At 34.7% G+C, this 21681-nt stretch overlaps 1 protein-coding gene across 2 annotated transcripts in view; it reads right to left on the reverse strand.

The window, feature by feature from the left end:
* Positions 1-20530, reverse strand: part of LOC142234685 (uncharacterized) — a 62557-nt gene extending 42027 nt beyond the window's left edge. Inside the window, exons 1-2 of one of the 2 annotated variants that reach the window (XM_075305863.1) lie at positions 19730-19774; positions 17714-17775 (exon numbers count right to left, since the gene is read on the reverse strand). Coding sequence is in view for 1 of the 2 variants with exons in the window: in XM_075305862.1 (XP_075161977.1) it covers positions 19730-19919 (190 nt within the window). In the remaining variant the exon portion in view is untranslated. Of the gene's footprint in view, positions 1-17713; positions 17776-19729 lie in introns of both variants that reach the window. The other variant, XM_075305862.1, reaches the window with a different exon arrangement.
* Between the last annotated feature and the right edge of the window lie 1151 nt (positions 20531-21681).

The following is a 21681-nucleotide window of genomic DNA, read 5'->3' on the forward strand; positions in this document are numbered from 1 at the left end:
ATTGAAATGTCTTCAATCACAGAAATGATGGTATCAATTAAAAAATTAATTGAAGGTCAATTAAAAAATTAATTGATTCAATTAAAAAATTAATTGATACTATTAATTTTTGTGATTGATTTTTGTTTCAATTAAAAAATTTGTTGAATCAATTAAATTTTTAATTGAATATTTTTTAAAACTCAATTAAAATTTTAATTGGAAAAATTTCCGTGAAATTTTTTTCTGTGTAAGTTAACGTTTTCCAGGTCCGCCAGTAATTTGAAGCTATATGCCCCTAAATTTTGCTTACGCCTTACACAAAATGCAGGACACTCACACAAGAGGTGTTTTATTGATTCCTTTTCCTCCGCATCATGACAGCTCATACAAAAGTCATTATACTTCGCACCAATAGTTTTTGCAAAATCGCCTATCAGGGAGCGACCCGTTATAGCAGATATCAGGAGTGATATCTGGCGTCTCGAGAACACTAGCATATCTAGTGCGCGGTTTAAGTTTAAATGGGGCCATATTTGCTTGGTGTCGTTACAACCCTTACAATTCTCCCATCGAACATTTGCCATCATGACAGCCTTCTCACGCAGTAAGAGCTTGCAGGTAGCCAGAGGCATACCACCAGATTCTAGTTCCCCTGGAATACGTAAGGTAGTTCATAGCCTTACTAGCTCATCTGCTTCGCAGTTCACCGGTATGTTCCTATGGCCAGGCACCCATATTAGGTGAATATTGTGCTGCTCAGCCATCTCATTGAGAGATTTGCGGCAGCCTGAAAAACACTACAGTGATCAGGTAATATTTTCGCTATTCGAAGTTCCAGATCTTTAGAATATACTCCGAAACCCACTTGGCCATCCAATTTGGAGCCATCAGTGTAGAAATCTATATATCTTTTATTCCCCGGGGTCCGTGTACACCACGCCTCACTGTTGGGAATTAGAGTCTCAAACTTTTTGTCGAAAAGTGGACTCGCCAAAGTGTAATCCACTACGTTAGGCACATCTGGCATTATTTTGAGGACCGAACTGTGACCGTAACTTTTTTCTGACCACAGCGATAGCTCGCGCAACCGCACAGCCGTTGTTGCAGCTGACTGTTTGGCCAAAATGTCTAAAGGCAATAGATGCAGTATGACATTAAGGGAGTTTGTTCCTGTCTTGCTGAATGCACCTGAGATACACAAGCACGCCATACGCTGAACTTTGTCTAAACTTGTCGGCTGGTGAAGTGCCGGCCACCAGACTACAACACCATATAGCATTATAGGCATTGGCGTAGCTAGGGGGGTGCTGGGGGGGGGGGGGGGGCTATGCCCCCCCAGAATAGTTCTTGCCCCCCCCAGAATAATCGAAGCTACAGTTGTTTTATATTTTAATTCAAGCTTTGCGATGTGTTTAATCCAATTAAGATTGTGGCAGAGAGAGTATGTTAAGCATATTTTTTAGTATTGATATTTACATTACAACTAAAAACACGTAATAAAAACACTAAAAGGAAACTTGAGACGCACATTTTCAAAAATAGTCAATTTATAACTACGTTGATTAAAATCATGAATCGTCACATGCCCAATTTACCATCTAAAATCGTCAAAATCACGAAAAATCCACAGAGTTGGCACCGCTGCTCTCGACAGTTGCTTCATTGTATTCTGTTCTCAGAGAATTTTTAAAAACTAATCGAAGATAGACGTTTTATAATATTCAATTTATTTTTGCCTTTTATTTAATTTTTTATTCTTAGTATTTTTTATACACGATGAATATGTTAAGTTTATGTTTTGCTTTATGATTTCTAGTCCTGTTTTAAAACACACATTTTAAATAAAATATTTTGTTATATTAAATAATGGTAAGTTGCTATTTGATTATTTATAGCGGTGTCGTGGAACCGGCTCCCACACACAATAAAATATTTTTTGTCTTCAATCATGAAATTAATTATACCCTTCACCACTACTGTGGTACAGGGTATAATAAGTTTGTGCATTTGTATATAACGCCAAGAAATAGTGGTCATAGACCCATCTTTTAGTATACCGATCGGGTAAGATTTAAAATCTGAGTCGATTTAGCGATGTCCGTCTGTCTGTCTGTCTGTCCGTCCGTCTGTCTGTATATGTAATTTTGTGCACAAAGTACAGCTCGCAATTTAAGTCCGATCGTCCTCAAATTTGGCATAGGGCCGTTTCTTGAGACAGAGACAATTGCTATTGGTTTTGGAAAAAATCGGTTCAGATTTAGATATAGCTGCCATATATAATTATCTACGATGTGGTCATAGTTAGCGTGTTTATCAACCGATTTTCTTGAAATACTGTACATCCAAATATTTAATGAATCTCGCAAATCTTGCCAAATATCAGCCAAATCGGTTCAGATTTAGATATAGCTACCATATATATCTTTCGTCCGATTTAGACTCATATGACCACAGAGCCCAAAGTTTACTACCGATCTTCATGAAATTTTGCACAGAGGGTAGAATTGGCATTCTACCAATGCTTGGTACACTTGATTGAAATCGGTTCACATTTAGATATAGCTCCCATATATATCTTTCGTCCGATTTGAACTTATATGGCCTCAAAATCCAGGGTTTTGCCGTGATTTGCTTCAAATTTCGCACAAGGAGTACGTTTAGTAGTATAGGTAATTGTGCCAAATTTGGTTGAAATCGATTCAGATTTAGATATGGCTCCCATATATATCTCCCGTCCGATTTGCACTCATATGACCAGAGGGCCCAAAGTTATACTCCCATTTACGTGAAATTTCGCATAGATAGCAGAATTATTATTCTAACTATGCATGTCAAATTTAGTCAAAATTGGTTCAGATTGTATATAGCTCCCATATATACGTACACCAGAGTTGGGGAAATATGGTCGACTGTTTCATATTTTAGACCCTTTTTCAATGGGATTTTCCTCCAATTGACTGGATAGTTTCCACAGAGAATACAAATATGGCCAAAATTCTCACAGTTTACACAAAATTCTGTGATGATTTCCCCATATCTTAGCCATATCCTACACACTGCAATGCCAAAATTTCCACAGAACGGATGAGTTTTAAATAAGGCTCCAAATCGCCCTACACATATCTTGGCGAGATCTACCCAATATCCTTGTAAAATCGCCACTGCTGAGTAGCAAAAATTGTAAATATTACTCTAATTGTCCTATATCTCGAATACATATGTATCGCCTGAAAAATCATAAATCTCTTTTGTACAATTGCATTAAAATTTCTCTCGCTTCATATTTCCCATATTTTTTGCTAACATTGTGTATCATCTCAGGGCGTTAGCCGATTTAAATTTTAATTCTAGAGTTTTTGTAGAAGTACAAAAAATTGTTTCCATTAAAAGTATTTGTATCTGGAAATGCAAACCTTTATATAGCTCCCAGCAAATTTTAAGTAGTTGAGATGGTAACACAAATGTTTGTCTACATAGTGGTGAAGGGTATAATATAGTCGGTTCCGCCCGACTTTAGACTTTACTTACTTGTTTTTAATTGAAATGTATTCAATCAAAAAAATGATAGTATCAATCATCAAAGCCAATTAAAAAATTAATTGATACAACTAATTTTTGTGATTGTGTTTTTTTTTTGTTTTTGATTGATTTTGCTGCATATTGCCTTTAACACCGCAATAAAATTGAGGATGTATAGTTTTATCAATAGGCGTAATTTATCGCTTCGGAAATTTCGACAAAATTTTGAAGGGTGTCTTGGGGGGGGGGGGGGGGGCATAGCCCCCCCCAGAGAAAATTTCTAGCTCCGCCAATGATTATAGGTCTAACCACTGCCGTGTATAGCCAATGTACAATTTTTAGTTTTAGTCCCCACTTTTTCCCTATTGCCTTTTTGCACGAGTATAAAGCTACCGTTGCTTTCCTCGCCCTTTCTTCAATATTAAGCTTAAAGTTCAGCTTCCTGTCCAAAATAACGCCAAGGTATTTTGCACACTCCCTAAAGGGAATTTCAATACCCCCTAAGGAAATGGGCCTAACCGTGGGAGTTTTGCGATCTTTGCAGTACATGACTAGTTCTGTCTTTGCAGGATTTACCCCAAGACCATTATCTTCCACCCATTTCTCAGTCATCCGGAGGGCTCTCTGTATAATATCTCTAACTGTTGATGGAAATTTTCCCCTGACTGCTACCGCCACATCATCTGCGTATGCCACCACTTGTATCCTTTCTTTTTCTAGCGAAACCAGAAGGTCGTTTATAGCAACATCCCAAAGAAGAGGTGGTAGAACTCCTCCTTGGGGAGTGCCTCTGTTCACATACCTTTGTATGTTTGCTTGTCCTAGTGTGGCTGAAATGCGTCTCTTCCTTAGAAGTTCGTCTAACAGCCTAAGTATACCTGGATCAACATTCAGAGTTGTCAGTCCATTTAATATCGAGCTCGGATGGACGTTATTGAACGCCCCTTCGATGTCTAGAAATGCCACGATTGTGTATTCTTTGACAGATAGTGAGCTTTCAATAAAGCTGACTAGTTCATGTAATGCGGTCTCAGTAGACCTGCCCTTCGAGTATGCATGTTGTCGTTTCGAGAGCAAACTTGAATCGACGCTAGTTCTAAGATAAATATCTATCATCCTCTCCAGAGTCTTAAGTAGGAATGATGATAAGCTGATTGGTCGGAAATCCTTCGCATTCGAGTGAGAGGCTTTTCCCGCTTTAAGCCTAGTACTAATATCACGTTTTCGCACGAAAAACTGTTATACTCCATATAAAAAACGCGGAATAAATGCGAAATCTTTGTTTTAAGTATATTCAGACATATATTTATACAACCCTGGATTTTTCGCACGAAAAAATAAGCAGGCATATTATTTCGCATAAATAAGTTAACATCCCTGAGTTTGAGACCCTATTTACAGAGATAGATGAATATATTCGTTTTTCGCAGAAACGAACTTAGTACTAAGCATTAGGTATGAAAACGACTTTTGATTCCCTCCACTTTCGTGGAATATATGCTAAGTTGATACATCCTATATATATCGCCGACAACTAGGGGATAATTCTGTCAGCCACCGCTTGTAACTCCTAACTGAATGATCCAAAGCTATTTAGCGCCCATTTTATTCTAGATTCTGATACAATTTCCTCGATAGAAAACGACCGATGAGCCACTATGGCACCGCCAGTGCATGGTTCAACCGTCTGATTTCCGGGAAAATGTGTGTCCAATAGTACCTCCAGCGTCTCCTCACTAGACGTTGTCCAATTGCCCTCCGATGTTTTAATGAAACCTGGAGCGGAGCTCGTGGATGCTAGCACCTTCCGTAGTCTGGAAGCCTCGGACGTATTCTCAATGCTGCTGCAGAAATCATTCCAAGAGTTATGCTGAGCCTTTCTCAGTTCTCGCTTGTATCCTCTCAGATTCTTCTTGTAAGCGTCCCAATCCACAGGAGCTCTGGTGGACTTTGCTTTGTTAAAGAGTTTCCTGCACGATTTCCTCATATTACCTAACTCCGTAGACCACCATGGTGGTCGATTTTTCCCCCTTGGCTTCCCTTTAGGGCATGCAGCTTTCAGTGAAATGTTGAAGGCCTTAGTAATCCTCTCCACTGCGTGTTCGATAACTTGCACAGTGCTCATATTTGTCTCTGGTATTTCCGGTATCATCGTATTGAACGATTTCCTATACCTTTTCCAGTCAGCTTTCCTAACATTTGGCGGAAATATGGTCTTGGTGGTATGAACATCTAATTCGAAACTGATGTAGCGATGATCTGAGAAGCTGTGTTCACTTAAAACCTGCCACTCAGATATCATTTCATTCAGTTCTTGCGAGGCCAAGGTGATGTCCAAAACCTCTTGCCTGGTTTTAGTGACAAAGGTTGGGGCATCTCCCTTGTTGCAAACTACCAGATTAGTACGCAAAATAAACTCTATTAGCGACTCTCCCCTTGCATTAGTATCACTACTTCCCCATATACTATGATGCGCATTCGCATCGCATCCCATCCCATAATGAGTTTCGTCTTTGTTTTCAGTGACTCCTCAACTCAGGTCTTAACGGCACATGGAGGCATCTCCCTGTCATGTCCCATATAGACCGAAGATACCCAATATTTGCGTTTGGCTATTTCTAAACTGGCAACGACAGTGTCTGTATTGCACATTGAAGGAAGCAGAAACAAGTTGAGCTCGTTTTTAGCAATTATACAGGCTCGATTTACATCATTACCACTATACTGCAATAGTTTGAACCCCGGAGTACTTAATTCACATATTTTGTTTTTATAAACATATGGTTCTTGAATAAGAACTATATCTATGTCCCCTTTCATCAGGAGAACTTTTAAGGCAGCACATGCAGCCTTACAATGATGAAGATTTATCTGGAGGATCCGTAGGACCATCGAGATTTTCAACAACCGTCACATCAGCCGCTTCAATCGAGTCATCAAGAATGTCCTCTTCAGAGATATCGGTGACTCTCGCAATAACCATAGGTTCAACTTTGGTGAGTTCTGAGGCAGTAGAAGCCTCCTCACGCATACGGTATCTATCCATGTCTTCAAATGTCTTGGTATCCCCCTTGACTTCGCAAGAGGATCCGCTTACTTCTGATTCAGACAGAGGCTTGTCCATTTCTGAATCCTTTAGCTGATCGTTTTTATACACCTTCATTTGGATATAATGAAAGCCATTACATACACGGCCCTGGGACTTTGCTAGATGTAGCAAAGACTGAGTGTTCAATATAAACACTGCATGCCGTCTTGGCCCATCCACTTCATCCAAACGGCCAACCTTCCAATCAGCTGTTGGAAGATCTGGATTGCATTGTTTCAGTCTATTTAAAATAGATTCCGGGTCAGGAGGGTTTGCAGGTATCCACGCATGTGCTCTTGGTCTAGCCGGTATGTCTTTCTTCTCGACTAACTCTAGAGCAGCTCCTTCCCAAACTTCACCAATTAGTATCAGAGCAGCTTTAAAACATTCTATAGACCTCTGGTCCTCAAATGCGACTAGCTTAAATCGTCCTTGATACCAACCAGCCTCTTGGTGTCGAGGATCTGGGCCGGGAAACTTTTCCAGCACCTGTGAGTAGACGCCAGACAAAGCATTCTCAATTTCCCCCCATTTTTGCTTTGGAACCATACCGTCCAATGCTCCTTTATTAATGATAGCCATCACAAGGCTGTCTTTAGCAACTGAGGCAAACGATCGTTGATCCTTTTTGGAGGATGGCAGCTCATCCGGTGATCGTTCCCTTTTTCCAGCCTCAAGAATTCCTTGAGCCCATTTTAAGGAATCACTTTGTTTAGCCGACAACGTGCTTGGGTCGACTGATCCTAATTTCTTTAGGATAAACAAAGCATTTCTGCGTTCCTTGAATCTATGTCGTGAGGGATTACCTCCTTTTGATGCCGTTACCTTGGAAAAGGTTCGACTTGTCAAATTGTCGCCACCTGTCGACCCGTCTACAGGTCGACTAATTGGGCCTAACTCTTGGTCATTGCCCAAATTTATAACTCCAGTCGATACCCGTCCACTGGGCCCTGAAGATAGCAACCCAGTGGATGTCTTTCACTCTCTTTTTTTGGTGCCGTATTTTTATGTCCAACAGTGCTCTTTACACGCGAAGAAAAAAAAACGTTTGGAAAACGTGTACCGAAAACGTTTTTCTTTTATTAGAGTTTTTTGAATTGCTTCGAAAATTTTAAACTTTTATCACCAAAAAAATTCGTTTGTTATTTTTAATTTTTCAATAAAAAAAGGTATTTTTGAAACAACAACACAGTCCATTTCGTTTATATCAAACATTGTTCTTTTCTAACTCTAGGTCTTTAATAAGACACATTTTACAGTTCAAAATTTAATATACTACAATGTAATGTTGAACATTTTTTCGGAATCTTCCGAACATATCTGGATAAATGTAAAAAAAAAACTTTGGTCGAAGCAGGGATCGAACCCACGACCCTTGGTATGCAAGTCGGACGTAGCAACCACTGTTCCACGGTACCAAACTAAATGTTTGTTTCTGTGAAATAAACTTTGTTTATTCGGTTCGTGGGTGCTGCAAGCTATGCTATATAAATATAACTTATATGGATATTTATCTATTGATGAACATAACAGGTACATAGCTCAGTGGTTAGTGTGCTGGCTTACAAAGTGGTCCGCAGTTCGATTCTCCGTCCAGGCGAAAGGTAAAAAAATTTTAAAAATTTATAAAATCGTATAATTGCTTCTACATTGTTGGTATTACAGGAAAAGGTGTTAAGAACTAAAAAACCTCGTCGGTGCGAGAGAGATGTGAGGGAAAATGCAATTAGCGAGAAAACAATGTTTTTTTTTTTGAGTTAGTCTTTATGAAATTGTTTTTACATCCTGGAAAAGAATAAACGTTTATCACAAAAAGTATATACTTTTCTTCCAAATACACTTCCTTACAGCGAAAAGCAAATGAAAAACGAAATTTGTTTGTCTAAAATTTCGTTTGGGAGAAAAGAATTATTTTTTGCGTGTATGTACTCTATTTCAAAAAAAAATCATAGATTGATGGAATTTTATTTATTTAGTAGGAATTCGCCACTAATTGTTTACTGGTTTAAATCTGTTGACAAATTAAAGGCCGGAACACAATTGCGACGTTTCGACGTACAGCGTAAAAATTAGAAGTAGATGTAATTGAATGTACGACGTAAATACGCCAAAACGTTGTCGTCGTCAATTTATTTTGTTTATTTTTTAAGAAAATGTAATTCTTTTTGTTTTTTATTGTTTTATTATATATTTATTTCGTTGTTTCTATCACTAGAAACTATTATTATTTTAATTTTAACATCAATAAAATTATTAATTATTTAATAAAATATTTTTTTATTATAAATTCTTTTTTAGTTAAAATTTTCTTTTTTTAAAGCGAAAGTTCTCTTTTGAAAATTATCCATATGGAAACCCTACAATTAATGTATTTGAATGTAGTCATTGGTAGTGGATTATTTTTTGTTAAGATCTTAGAAATATAATTTATATACAGTAGGAAATAATACAATTTCTCCAATTTCTTTCCCACTAAGGTTAATTCCGGTAATTGTTACACGCCTGTGTACTCTTCAGAGAAAAAAAGTAAATGTTGTATAATACAAACGACCAAATTAAGGTTTGCCCATCAGACAATTTTTCAGTTGAACTTTTTACCGTTTCAAGATACACATGGAAACATATGCTTATTGTCATGTATACATGTGTATGTACACATTACATAGACGCCACGGACCAGTGATGCCAATTTGGTGCTTTTAGCACCAAATTTAGTGCTTTTTGATTTCTAAAAAGCACCAAATTGCCTTTTTGGTGCCTTTTCAAAAAAACACCAACTTGGTGCTTTCTGGCATTTTCATTCAGTGTTTTGGGTGTTTTTTTTCATTTTGAACAGTATTAAATTTAATTGATACAAAAATTTGGATTAGTCTTTCAAGAGCTTAAGAAACTCAACCTTATTGTCAAATATAGAATTTGATTGTTATGAAGGTGGTATTGATTATATTTTAATTAATATTATTATTTGGTATTCTGTAGAAAATCTAGTGACGAGTACCGAATTTTTGAACTTGATAAAGATGTCATTAAAAACGTTTGTATTAAATCCACAAAGCACGCATAACTGAAATACTCGTAAGCAATAGACGCCTTCCATATATTAATATTTTGAAAGTTGAAAGACATTACTGATCAAAATGAATTGGATGAAAGCATTAAACCTGATCAAGGTGTATACTTGCATAGCGTTTCATAACTTCATAAAATTACAAATTCAATACACAAAAGTTCTATAAAACATCTTGGGAAGTTTTTCTTCGGAAGTTTTTTTTTTAGTAGATCATTTAATTTTCGATTTTGTAGTGGGAAGTGGTATGTTAGAATTTATAATATATTTTTGGTGCATTTTGGCTTTGGGGAGTTGGCAACACTGCCACTGACGTATTAGAGAGAGTATAGAGAGACAGAAATACTCAAAGTCCCATTCGTACTATTAACGAACATATTTCATTAATATGACGAAAGATACCAATTTTAAATTTATTTTTTAACGATCCAGACCGTTATATTAAAGATCATATTCGTTTTATAAATGAAATTTTCAATTCCAGTTTGGGAGCATATAACAGCACTGTGTCTTAAGGGCTAAAACTTTCCAAAAGTTTCTCTCTATGTGCAAATGATTATAATAATTCCATCTTTGCAAACATTTCTATTCTAATTATCGAAAAAAATACAAAGTTTATATTCGTAATATTAACGAAACATATTTCATTAATATAACGAAAAACGAAAACACAAAATTGTCGTTTTACGATTGATTTAATTGTATTAACGATCACTTTCGTTCTTATAACGAAAAATTTTGTTATATTAACGAAAAATAATCAACGAAGCCCGTTCGTTAATAGTACGAAACATGTTTCTACCAGTGTACAGTGGTATGAAAATTAATAGAGCCACCTGCTGTTCTATAAACAGAATGTTTTGTTTACCTTAAACAAACAATTTTTAAAACAGGTTTTAATATGCATTATTAGTAAGTCTTCTTCTTATTATTATCCCGTTATTTTTTTGTAGTTGAAGCAACAGTTCTCAATTTATCAGTGTTTGAAGAAGATTAAAAAAATAGAGCCAATTTTAAAGTTAAAAAAAAAACAATATTAAAGTCTCAAGCAATTTCTTTCAATTTTTACACGCAAAAGTGTGTAAAAAGGTAGACTATTATATTTCAAACTTAATATATATATACATATATATATATATATATATATATATATATATATATATATATATATATATATATATATATATATATATATATATATATATATATATATATATATATATATATATATATATATATATATATATATATATATATATATATATATATATATATATATATATATATATATATATATATATATATATATATATATATATATATATATATGTATATATATATCCGGCTGAAATTTGGTACATGGTGTTGGTATATGGTCTCTAACAACCATGCAAAAATTAGTCCACATCGGTCCATAATTATATCGCATGATCTTGGTGGCCAACTTACCGGTCCATTTCTTGAGATGAATTGTTCTCCGAAGTTTTCCCTCAAAATGGCCATAGAATCGCGAGCTGTGTGGCATGTAGCGCCATCTTGTTGAAACCACATGTCAACCAAGTTCAGTTCTTCCATTTTTGGCAACAAAAAGTTTGTTAGCATCGAACGATAGCGATCGCCATTCACCGTAACGTTGCGTCCAACAGCATCTTTGAAAAAATACGGTCCAATGATTCCACCAGCGTACAAACCACACCAAACAGTGCATTTTTCGGGATGCATGGGCAGTTCTTGAACGGCTTCTGGTTGCTCTTCACTCCAAATGCGGCAATTTTGCTTATTTACGTAGCCATTCAACCAGAAATGAGCCTCATCGCTGAACAAAATTTGTCGATAAAAAAGCGGATTTTCTGCCAACTTTTCTAGGGCCCATTCACTGAAAATTCGACGTTGTGGCTCGTTAGTAAGTCTATTCATGATGAAATGTCAAAGCATACTGAGCATCTTTCTCTTTGACACCATGTCTGAAATCCCACGTGATCTGTCAAATACTAATGCATGAAAATCCTAACCTCAAAAGAATCACCCTTTATATAGACCCCATATAAACCGTTCTCCAGAGCCTCTTGGAGGAGCAAAATTCATCCGATCCGGTTCAATATTGGAACGTGGTGTTAGTATATGGTATCTAACAACCAAGCAAAACTTTGTCCACATCGGTTGATAATTATATATATTTAAATATATTTAAACCGATCCCCAGATTTGGATTGCGGAGCCTCTAAGAGAACCAAAATTCATCCGACCCGGTTCAAATTTGGAACGTGGTGTTAGTATATGGCCGCTAACAACCATACCAAAATTGGTCCATATCGGTCTATAGTTACCCAGCAAAAAAATTTGAAGTTCTTCCAAAGGCACAACTTTAAACGCACTTCCAGAAGATGCACTCACAATGATGTTCTTTATTTTAACTACCCAAGATGTTCTTTTAATTAAATTTTTTATAACTTAGTTTTTTCATACTTTTAATGGGTAATTTTAACTTTTTTTGTTTCAAATAGGTTAAAAACAGAGTAAGAATTCATAAAATGGTACAAATCATTCAAATTTTGTCGAAAAAAGTTCTAAATCCAATCTGCAAAAATTGTGAATTTTTGAAAATATTCGCGGTCAAACGATTCCGACAAGCGTTAGAATCCATTAAAAATTATAAAAGATTATATAAATTATTTATTTGACAAAATATCACAGAATTGTTTAGTTTACATCCAAAACATTGAATTCGGGTCACACCTAAAGAAGTGATGCAAACTGAGTGCAACGGCTGTTGAAATGGAGGACTTCCGTCCTATGATAAGCCCATGTTAAATTCATCGCTTCTGCGTCAATTTTGCACCACTTCCGGATCCAAAAAGAACATTTTCATTACTTTTTGGCGACGCTTTTTTTGCTGGGCCCAACAAAAAAATTTGGAAGTACTTTTAAAGGCACAACTTTAAAAGCACTTCCAAAAATGTCGTTCCAGAGATGTTCTTTATTTTAACTACTCAGGAAGTTCTTTTAATTCAATTTTTTAAAACTCGCTGTTTTCATACTTTTAAAGGGCAATTTTAACATTTTTGTTTCAAATATGTTAAAAACAAGGTAAGGATTAATAAAATGGTATAAATTATTTAAATTTTGTCGAAAAAAAAAAATCTAAATTCATTCTAGAAAAATTGTGACATTTTGAAAATATTTGAGGTCAAGGGTTTCAGACAAGCGTTAGATTGCATTAAATATCATAAAAAATTATAAAAATAATTATTTGTCAAAATACCACAAAATTTTTTAATTCACATCCAAAACACTGAATTCGGATCATATCTAAAGAAGTGGTGCATATTGAGTGCAACGGCTGTGGAAATGGTGAACATCCGTCCTACGTACGTATGTATGTGTATTCTTTCTTTATTGAATGCAAATTTTGCGTATCATTTTATACTATACATAAATATGAATTCTATTTAAACATTTCAAATGAAAGAATTTACGGCTATGAAATTTATATCGTCAGCCGGTGCGAATGTAGTGTTATATGACATTTGTTGTTTGACAAAAATATTACATATGTATGTTCAAAATTAATGAAATTAATTTGTGATAACTGCTCTATAATTCAAAGAGATTTTTAAGTATTTTATCAGCTTTTCCCAGTCATCATTTCCACTACCGTTTAGAACAAAGATTATATGGTTATGCGATAGCTGATCTAAGCCAAAGATTTGTCGTCGTATCTCGGTCATAATTGGGCATCTTCCTAACAAGTTTTGAACGTTTTCCCTTTCCTGGAGATTGCATAATGTACAGAGGGTTTGTTCTTCAACCATAAAGTAGATGTTACCATTCAGATTAAGCATGTCCGATCGAGCCTTCATTATCAATGCTGTTTCATCTTGACTGTATGGACCATTCAGATATATTACACCCTTATTGTAATCGAGATGTTTGTAAATCCTTGTGCTACTACCCATTGTATTCTCGATTTTTTTCAGTTTGTTAACCAAACTATGAGTTTCCACCAACATGGAAAAGGTATTATGCCACATTTCTTTAGTAATATTAGCTTCCATGTTCGCTTCTCCAAACTGGCTTAGCAGATCATTAATATATTTTACCCAAAATAATTTCTTTTGCAAAAGTATTTTGCTGAAAAAATTTGGCAACTGATCTACATCATACTCGAATAGTGCTCTATAAATGTATTGTAGATGAAGTTGTAGGGTATAGTTATGTCCATCGTCTATGTTCTTTTCCAGGTCAATAACATAATTAGGTATATTTTCAGGCAATTTTAGTAAACGTTTCACAAAAAATCTTTGAAATTTGTCAATTTCATCGAAGTGGGTGAATCCCCATTTTTTCCATGTCGAATTTATAGAATTTTTGGCTTGGGATATTCTATTATATACATGGGGTTTGAAATTTAGTTTTGGCGTAAATATTACTCCTAAATAAACATTCTCAGCAACGATTTCAATTTCCTGTTCTCTATAGTACCACTTCTCTTGATTCGATAATCTCCCTCCATTTCTGAATACCATGATTTTGGATTTGCTTGGATTTACTTCCATGTTCCACGTTTTGCAGTATTGCTCTAGTTTCGAAACCATGCTTCTTAAAGTGGTTATCTCGTAATTTATAATTTTTTTATAATTTTGTTTTCATCGACCCAGTTAACCAGTCTTTGATTTAAAATGCCCATAAATAATTTCGCTGCAGTATTCATAAATGAAATAGCCCTATAATTGACTGGGTCATTGATATTACCCTTCTTGTGGATAGGGAAGATTATTGTTTTGATCATGGACTCTTCAACACTACTGTCTCTGTATGTATTTGAGTATACTCTTGCTAATTCAAGCAAAAAATCCTCTGTAGCGTGCATATAAAACTCATATGGCACTCTATCTTCGCCTGGGGCAGTGTTATTTTTAACCTTTGACAATATGAATTTAATTTCATCTACTGTAATATCCCCGTCTAGGAGATCGTCGTAGGTCAAATTGGGCGCAAAATGAATATTCTCCAATAATTGTATTGGGTTCAACAAGTTCCTGAAATACTCCTTAAAAATGCCGACATCAATCATGGTACAATCCGTTCGTAATTCTTTGTTATTAATTTCTTTTGCTATCTTCCACCAGTCTTTTGCGTTATTAGTATTATATAGGCGTTGATTCAAGATTTCCAAGTATTGTGCCGATATGCAAATTTCTTTATATATTTTCTTATGTCGAATGTATTCTGTTTTATGATATTGACTTTTTCTGAATTTGTTGAGATGCTTAAATACCTTTTTTCTAGCCCTGAAACACCTTATATTGAACCATTTATTCTGAGGATTGAACTGTGGTGTATATGTAAGTTTTACTGACGCTTTAATTATATCTGTTAGTTCTTGTATTGTAGAGTAATTGCTTTGTTTAGCCAAATTCGTATTCAAATCTGCCTGGTATACGCTTTTATCGTTTTCTTTCTATGGAATTTTCGGCAATAATATATTATTGTGCCATTCAAATCCAGTACTCTCCAAACTTAGTTCCAAAATTATAGGTAAGTGATGACAAGCCCATGTTAAATTCATCGCTTCTGCGCCACTTCCGGATCCAAAAAGCGACGCTTTTTTTGCTGGGTAGGTTAAGTTAAAGTGGCAGCCCGATTAAGTTTCATACTCACTTAGACTATTCAGTCCATTGTTATATATAGCCGATCTCCAATCACACAAAAATTGGTCCATATAGGTTCATAATCATGGTTGCCACTCGAGCCAAAAAGAATCTACCAAAATTTTATTTCTATAAAAAATTTTGTCAACATTTTATTTCTATAGAAAATTTTGTTAAAATTTTATTTCTATAGAAAATTTTGTCAAAATTATATACCACGTATGGACTTACATAGGTTAGGTTAGGTTAGGTGGCAGCCCGATATATCAGTTTCACTTAGACTATTCAGTCCATTGTGATACCACATTGGTGAACTTCTCTCTTATCAGTGAGTGCTGCCCGATTCCATGTTAAGCTCAATGACAAGGGACCTCCTTTTTCCACCGCTGAAAAACTTTTTGGTGTTCGGTCGAAGCAGGAATCGAACCCACGACCTTGTGTATGCAAGGCGGGCATGCTAACCATTGCACCACGGTGGCCTTACTTACAGTTTAGAAGACGGTGTTAGGAGGTTTTAAGATACCTTGCCATCGGCAAGCGTTACCGCAACCCAAGTAATTCGATTGCGGATGGCAGTGTTTAGAAGAAGTTTCTGCGCAATCCATGGTGGAGGGTACATAAGCTTCGGCCTAGCCGAACTTACGGCCGTATATACTTGTTTTTTTTGAGCATTGAATAATTTCAGCTATTTTTCTTTGAGAATTACCATCTTGATGAAGCTTTTTTATCAATTTTCGGCTCTCCACGCTACAGTGTTTTCATTGGTCCATTCTGTTGACGTCTTTTGGATATTTTTTTAAAATTAAGTTAGAAATATAATAGTCTATCTTTTTACTCACTTTAGCGTACACAAATTTGAAAGAAATTGCTTCTGACATTAATATTCTTTTTAACTTTGAAATTGGCTCTACTTTATTTCACGCTTGTTTTTCTACAATCTTCATTCAAACACTGATACATTAAGAACTGTTGCTTCAATTACAGAAAAAAATAACGGGATAATAATAAGAAGAAGACTTACTAATAATGCATAGAAAACCCTGTTTTAAAAATAGTTTGTTTAAGGTAAACAAAACATTAGCTTGCAAACGGTTCACCATGTTAATTTTAAAAAAAATCCGATACTCCCAAACAGTATACTCTTGAAGCCGTGCTTACATTGTTTTTAAATTTTGCAAGTCGTTTTAGAGATATCGTCATTTGGATCATACTCCTCTTATACCAGAAACATCTGAACAATAAACAAATTTATCGTCTTAGGAAAAGTTGTGCACCGACTGTAATGAAATAAAGGTCATTTTATTAAAAATATATTTAACTAACTGTTTCTAGACCAAAATTGTCCCATTTTCATTTTTAGGAATTTTTAAAGAACCAAAAATTTTTTGTTAAAAATTTCTTTTTTTTCATATCTTTAAAACTACTTCAAAAATTGAAAAATGATGTAAAGACGGCTTAAAGAGAATATTGTTTGGGTTTTTCGGTTTTTTTAATTTAATATGGTGAACCGTTTTCAAGTTATTCCAATATATGTAGCGGAAGTGCCTTAATTTTGAACATTGAGCTGATAGAAAAAAAACAACCTCAAATTACTAAAACTTTGCTATAATATTCAAATCAACACAAAAAATTCAATTGTTCCCCTGTGTTATCAATGGGAAAGCTTTTAAATGGTCAAAAATTGTTTGTTATTGCCATTTGCTTTTTACTTAAAGTGCCATCTCCATTCAATATCGTTTGCAATTCGGCGTCTTCAAATCTTTTTGGTGGTCTTCTACGTTCTTCATTTCTCACATCAAAATCATTATTTATGAACTCTTGAAACCATCTTTTGCATGTTGCTTCTGATAGAGCATGATATGCCTCGACAAGCATTCGATGCGACTCTGCTGCACTTTTCTTCAAATGAAAACAAAAAATTAATGCTTTCCGCAAATCATAACTTTCTGGTACAAAATTCGACATATTTAACACGATGAAAAAATATGATGTTGTTTGTTCAATGACTTGATGTATACAAAATATGTATACAAATATGTCATAGCAAACAAACAAAAAAACAAAAAATAATAAATAAAATGTTCCCTATCGAGACATTTGTATCTTGGCTAGGGTTGCCAGATTCAAATGGCCTATTGTCTGGAATTTTGGTAAAAGTTGGCTGCATTGAAAAAAAAATCTGAATTTCGTAAATCTCTAAATATAATGAATAAAACTATTTATTAATATATTTAAATAAATAATGGAAACACAACAAAACATTTATAATTCACTCTTTTCATAAACATAAAATAAAGTAAATTTAATTAAATAAAAAATTTAATTAAATATTTTTAATTCAATATTTTCTTACAAACTAAATTTACAGAAAAAGGCAATAAAGCAGTTCTTATAGATAATACATACCGCACCTATTAAACAAAATGGTAGTAACTCTAATTTTTTTATTTTTCAGTGGAGACAAAAAGCTGGAATTAAAAAAATATTAACTCTGAAGACAAGAAAAGAGACATGACGGCATTTTTTAATGAAAGAATAGTAAAAATGGTAGAATTTTACAGTGTGTATCGTTTTTTAATGAAACGCGAAAATTTCAAAATTTTGAGTTACTGCGCTTTCTCTCTCGGGGTGTAATTGAGTGCTGGTTAAAAGTTAACACACAAAAATCACCTTATTGAGAATGAAAAAGATAAATAACTAAACATACAGTCTTTTCTATTGAAATATTATTTCAAAAGTAACTGGACATGGCATAGAAAATCTTGAAATTCCAGCCCATTCCAGTCCATCTGGCAACCCTAATCTTTGCGCTCACTTCGTACTGGTATACCTGGTATATACGAGAACGGTTCGGAAACTTCTTAGCCTATCAATGAAAGAGAATAGTTAGTTTTTCAAAAATATTTTTAGTTTTCAATATAATCTCCTGAAACTTCAATACACTTAATCCAACGCTCTTCTAGCAATTCTATCCCTTGATTAAAATAGTTTTTGCATCTTCATTTGAGGTAAAACGCTTGCCAGCAAGGAATTTGTTTAGATTTGAGAACAAGTAAAAGTCACTGGGAGCTAAATCAGGAGAATAAGGTGGGTGGTTCAGCAACTTGTACTTTAATTCGTTGATGTTAGCCATTGTTAAAACACTCTTGTGCGCTGGTGTGTTGTCCTGATGAAAAATTAGTTTTTGTATTGTAAGCCAGGACGATTTTCTCGAATTTGTCGAATTAATTGATCCAAAAGGTTGCAATAGTACTCTGAATTTATTGTTTTACCCTTTTGCAGATAGCCAATCAATAAAATAACTTTATTTCGCTTAAACAAGCTTGAGAAATTTTCATTCTTATGCGTTTTTGATCGACTGTTAACAAACTTTTTCATTTGTAGTTCTTCATGCAAAATTAAATGGACTCGATCATTTGAGATGTCCATGATATTAGCAATTTCATGCACTTTTATTCGTCGATCATTTAATACCATGCCATGAACTTTGGCTACAATTTCTGTTGTTGTTGCTGTTTTTGGGCGTCCACTACGTGGTTCATCTTCAATGCTTGTACGACCACGTTTAAATTCAGCAACCCAATTTTTTACTGTTGCATATGAAGGAGCACTTTCACCTAACACATTCACCATATAATTATGAATTTCTTGTCCCGATAAACCTTTTTTATGTAAATATTTAAATAAAAATATTTAAATATTTAAAATTGCGGATGCGTCTTTTTTGAACACCTGTTTCCATATGAAGGAGTTGCCATATCGAAACAAAATTTAACATGTGTTCATAACAGAGATGGAAGTTTCCAAACCCCCTAAATTTTTTTTCTGTTTATACCTTTTTGTGCTAGGCTAAGAAGTTTCCGAAGTTTCCCTCGTATTCACCTCCGAAGTTGGTTCTGTTTAATTTTGTATCTGGTAAAACTACCACCGTCACAAGGATCCATTTGTGCAACTTTTTGTGTGTTACAGTACACATTCTTAATGATAAACAGAGTTTTGTAACTTTTACATGTGGATCAAAATTGCTTCTGGATCAAAATTGCTTCTGCGGTTCGAAAAAAAAGGGGAGCAGAAGGCTCAGGAAATATTTCATTGCCCAACTGTGTAAAAAATTACGGTTTCATTTAGTTTGAAAAGAGATTCATTTGATTTGAAAGAGGTTGCATTTGGTTTGGAAAAGGCTTCATTTAAAATGTAAGAGTGGAAATGCTATATATCGAATTCCATTTTTATGTATCACTTATCTCCCAATATATATGATCAAAAACCCAAACGGACTACTCACATCATTTGGAATAAATAATGAATAACATGAAATTACTTTTTCCATTTACATAAACACCCTTGCTACAATATGTTCTGATGCAAACATGCATTCATACACACATGTAAACATGCATATTATATGGTTTGACGTCATACCTTTGTGGTGGTTATTGGTATTACGATGACCTCGAATTTGTAAGCGTTTTACAACCGACATGTAGTTGTCACCGGAACTACTGCCGGCACTGCACTTCATGTGTTGTATATTGAAGGACACGATGTTATTCACACTGAAAAGCTTTCGGAAGCTGTCGACATTTTCCTCGTACTCGTTTTCACAGGCCATTGTTGTTGTTGAACTTGATTTCGAATAAACGTTAACCTTAGCATAACCTCATATTCGCAGAATGTAATTACCACGGACACACGTACACACTGCAAACAAACCGTCCAATCAAGCAGTGTGTGTGCGTGTGTAATAACTACATAGGGAATTGCATGCAATGCCGAACTTGGTGGACACTTTGCCTTGAAATAACAATTTACTTTTACTTGGCAAACCCCTCGGTATGACGTTGTGTGATCTGTTTCTTTATTTTTTATTGCTTTAAATGTTCTAATGACACAATTTCACTTTTGTAGGCGCTTTATTTTCAGTAGACAAACAGAACAGGCAAAATTCACGGCGCTCCCCTCCATTCGATATTACAGACACTAGATTTGTTTTGTCATATTTTTATTGCACTCTAAAACTACATAAGAACATTGGTGTTTCGTTCGGGCAGCAGTATGAGAGTCTGCTCAAGGAAAATCAAATCGATTGTGTCACTATTTACAACATATTCCTCCCCCCGCGAATGTGACCACGTTATTGCTTAAAGCGTAAGTCTAGAGACAAGGCACAAGAGAAAAAAAATCCACCTGCGTAGGCTATGAACGCACATTGCTTTTGCAAAAGTTAATCGACAACTAAAAACTTGCAATTGAAAATTGTACTTGCATTGCAATGTGTTGCAGTGGTTTTGCTGCCGCTGCAGTCGGATCAACAAACGATTCTGCCAATGCCAGCAGCTAAACGGTTGTTAGAGAGATTCAGCAAGAGTAACTAGTAATATCGCTACATGGGCGAAAAAAGACTGATTTGATGGAGCTCAAATTTTTAGCATAATACTTTTAAGTGAAAGCATTTAATGTTCATAAGCTAATATAACATTATTGGGACACATATGTTAGAACATATTATTTTTGGGACATTGCATTTTGTTAAATATAATAAAAAACTTATATTAATATTGAAGTTTCGTATAAACTCATATATGTTTAGAAACGTCAGAGAGAGAGAGAGAAAACTAGAAAGAGTAGAGAAAAAATATGAATATAGCGACGGAGATAGATAACGAAAATTTCGTTGCCATTTTGGTCCAAAAGGTTTCTAATTTTTAAATTTGGTCCGATGGTCGGACCAAACGGAATTTAGCCCATTTTGGTCCATTTTCATTTGGTCAAATTTATAATTTTTTTGAAGTATTTAAAATTTTTATCACGTAGTCAATAGTATCTATGCACTGAAAAAAATATTGGCGTGAGGATGAAGTCTCATTTTTCTGATATAACTCTGTCAGCATTTCAAAGTTCATTTCATCCTCATTGCTACCACCGACTCGTAGGTGACACTGCAACAATCGCAAACTGTGATAGTAATTTGTCATCACTATTCGCATGAAAGTATTTTGCCATCACTATTGTTACAAGAGCCATTTTATATTTTGTGAAACACCAAGCACAACTAGCTTCTTATAACTTATTTAAATAAAAATGATAATGAAGTGCTGAAAACATAGTTATTTCGCTCAAAATTGTGAAAGGTATATTGGTGAACAATTTTTGACTTTCCAAATGGAATAAAGTGATAGTTTTTCAAATATTTTTCCAGACACGCTGCCTCCATTGGGAATAAAAACACTGGCTGATAGACGCTACAACATGTAACTTGCAACTTGTAATTCAACATTAATCTTTTATTAATGCATAAAAATATGTTAAATGTGATGTGATAGTCGTATAAATGTTATATTTATGAGAATTTATAAATGTTTAATAAAATTAAT

This window comes from Haematobia irritans, chromosome 4 (assembly GCF_050003625.1).
Source record: "Haematobia irritans isolate KBUSLIRL chromosome 4, ASM5000362v1, whole genome shotgun sequence".
NCBI lineage: Eukaryota > Metazoa > Arthropoda > Insecta > Diptera > Muscidae > Haematobia > Haematobia irritans.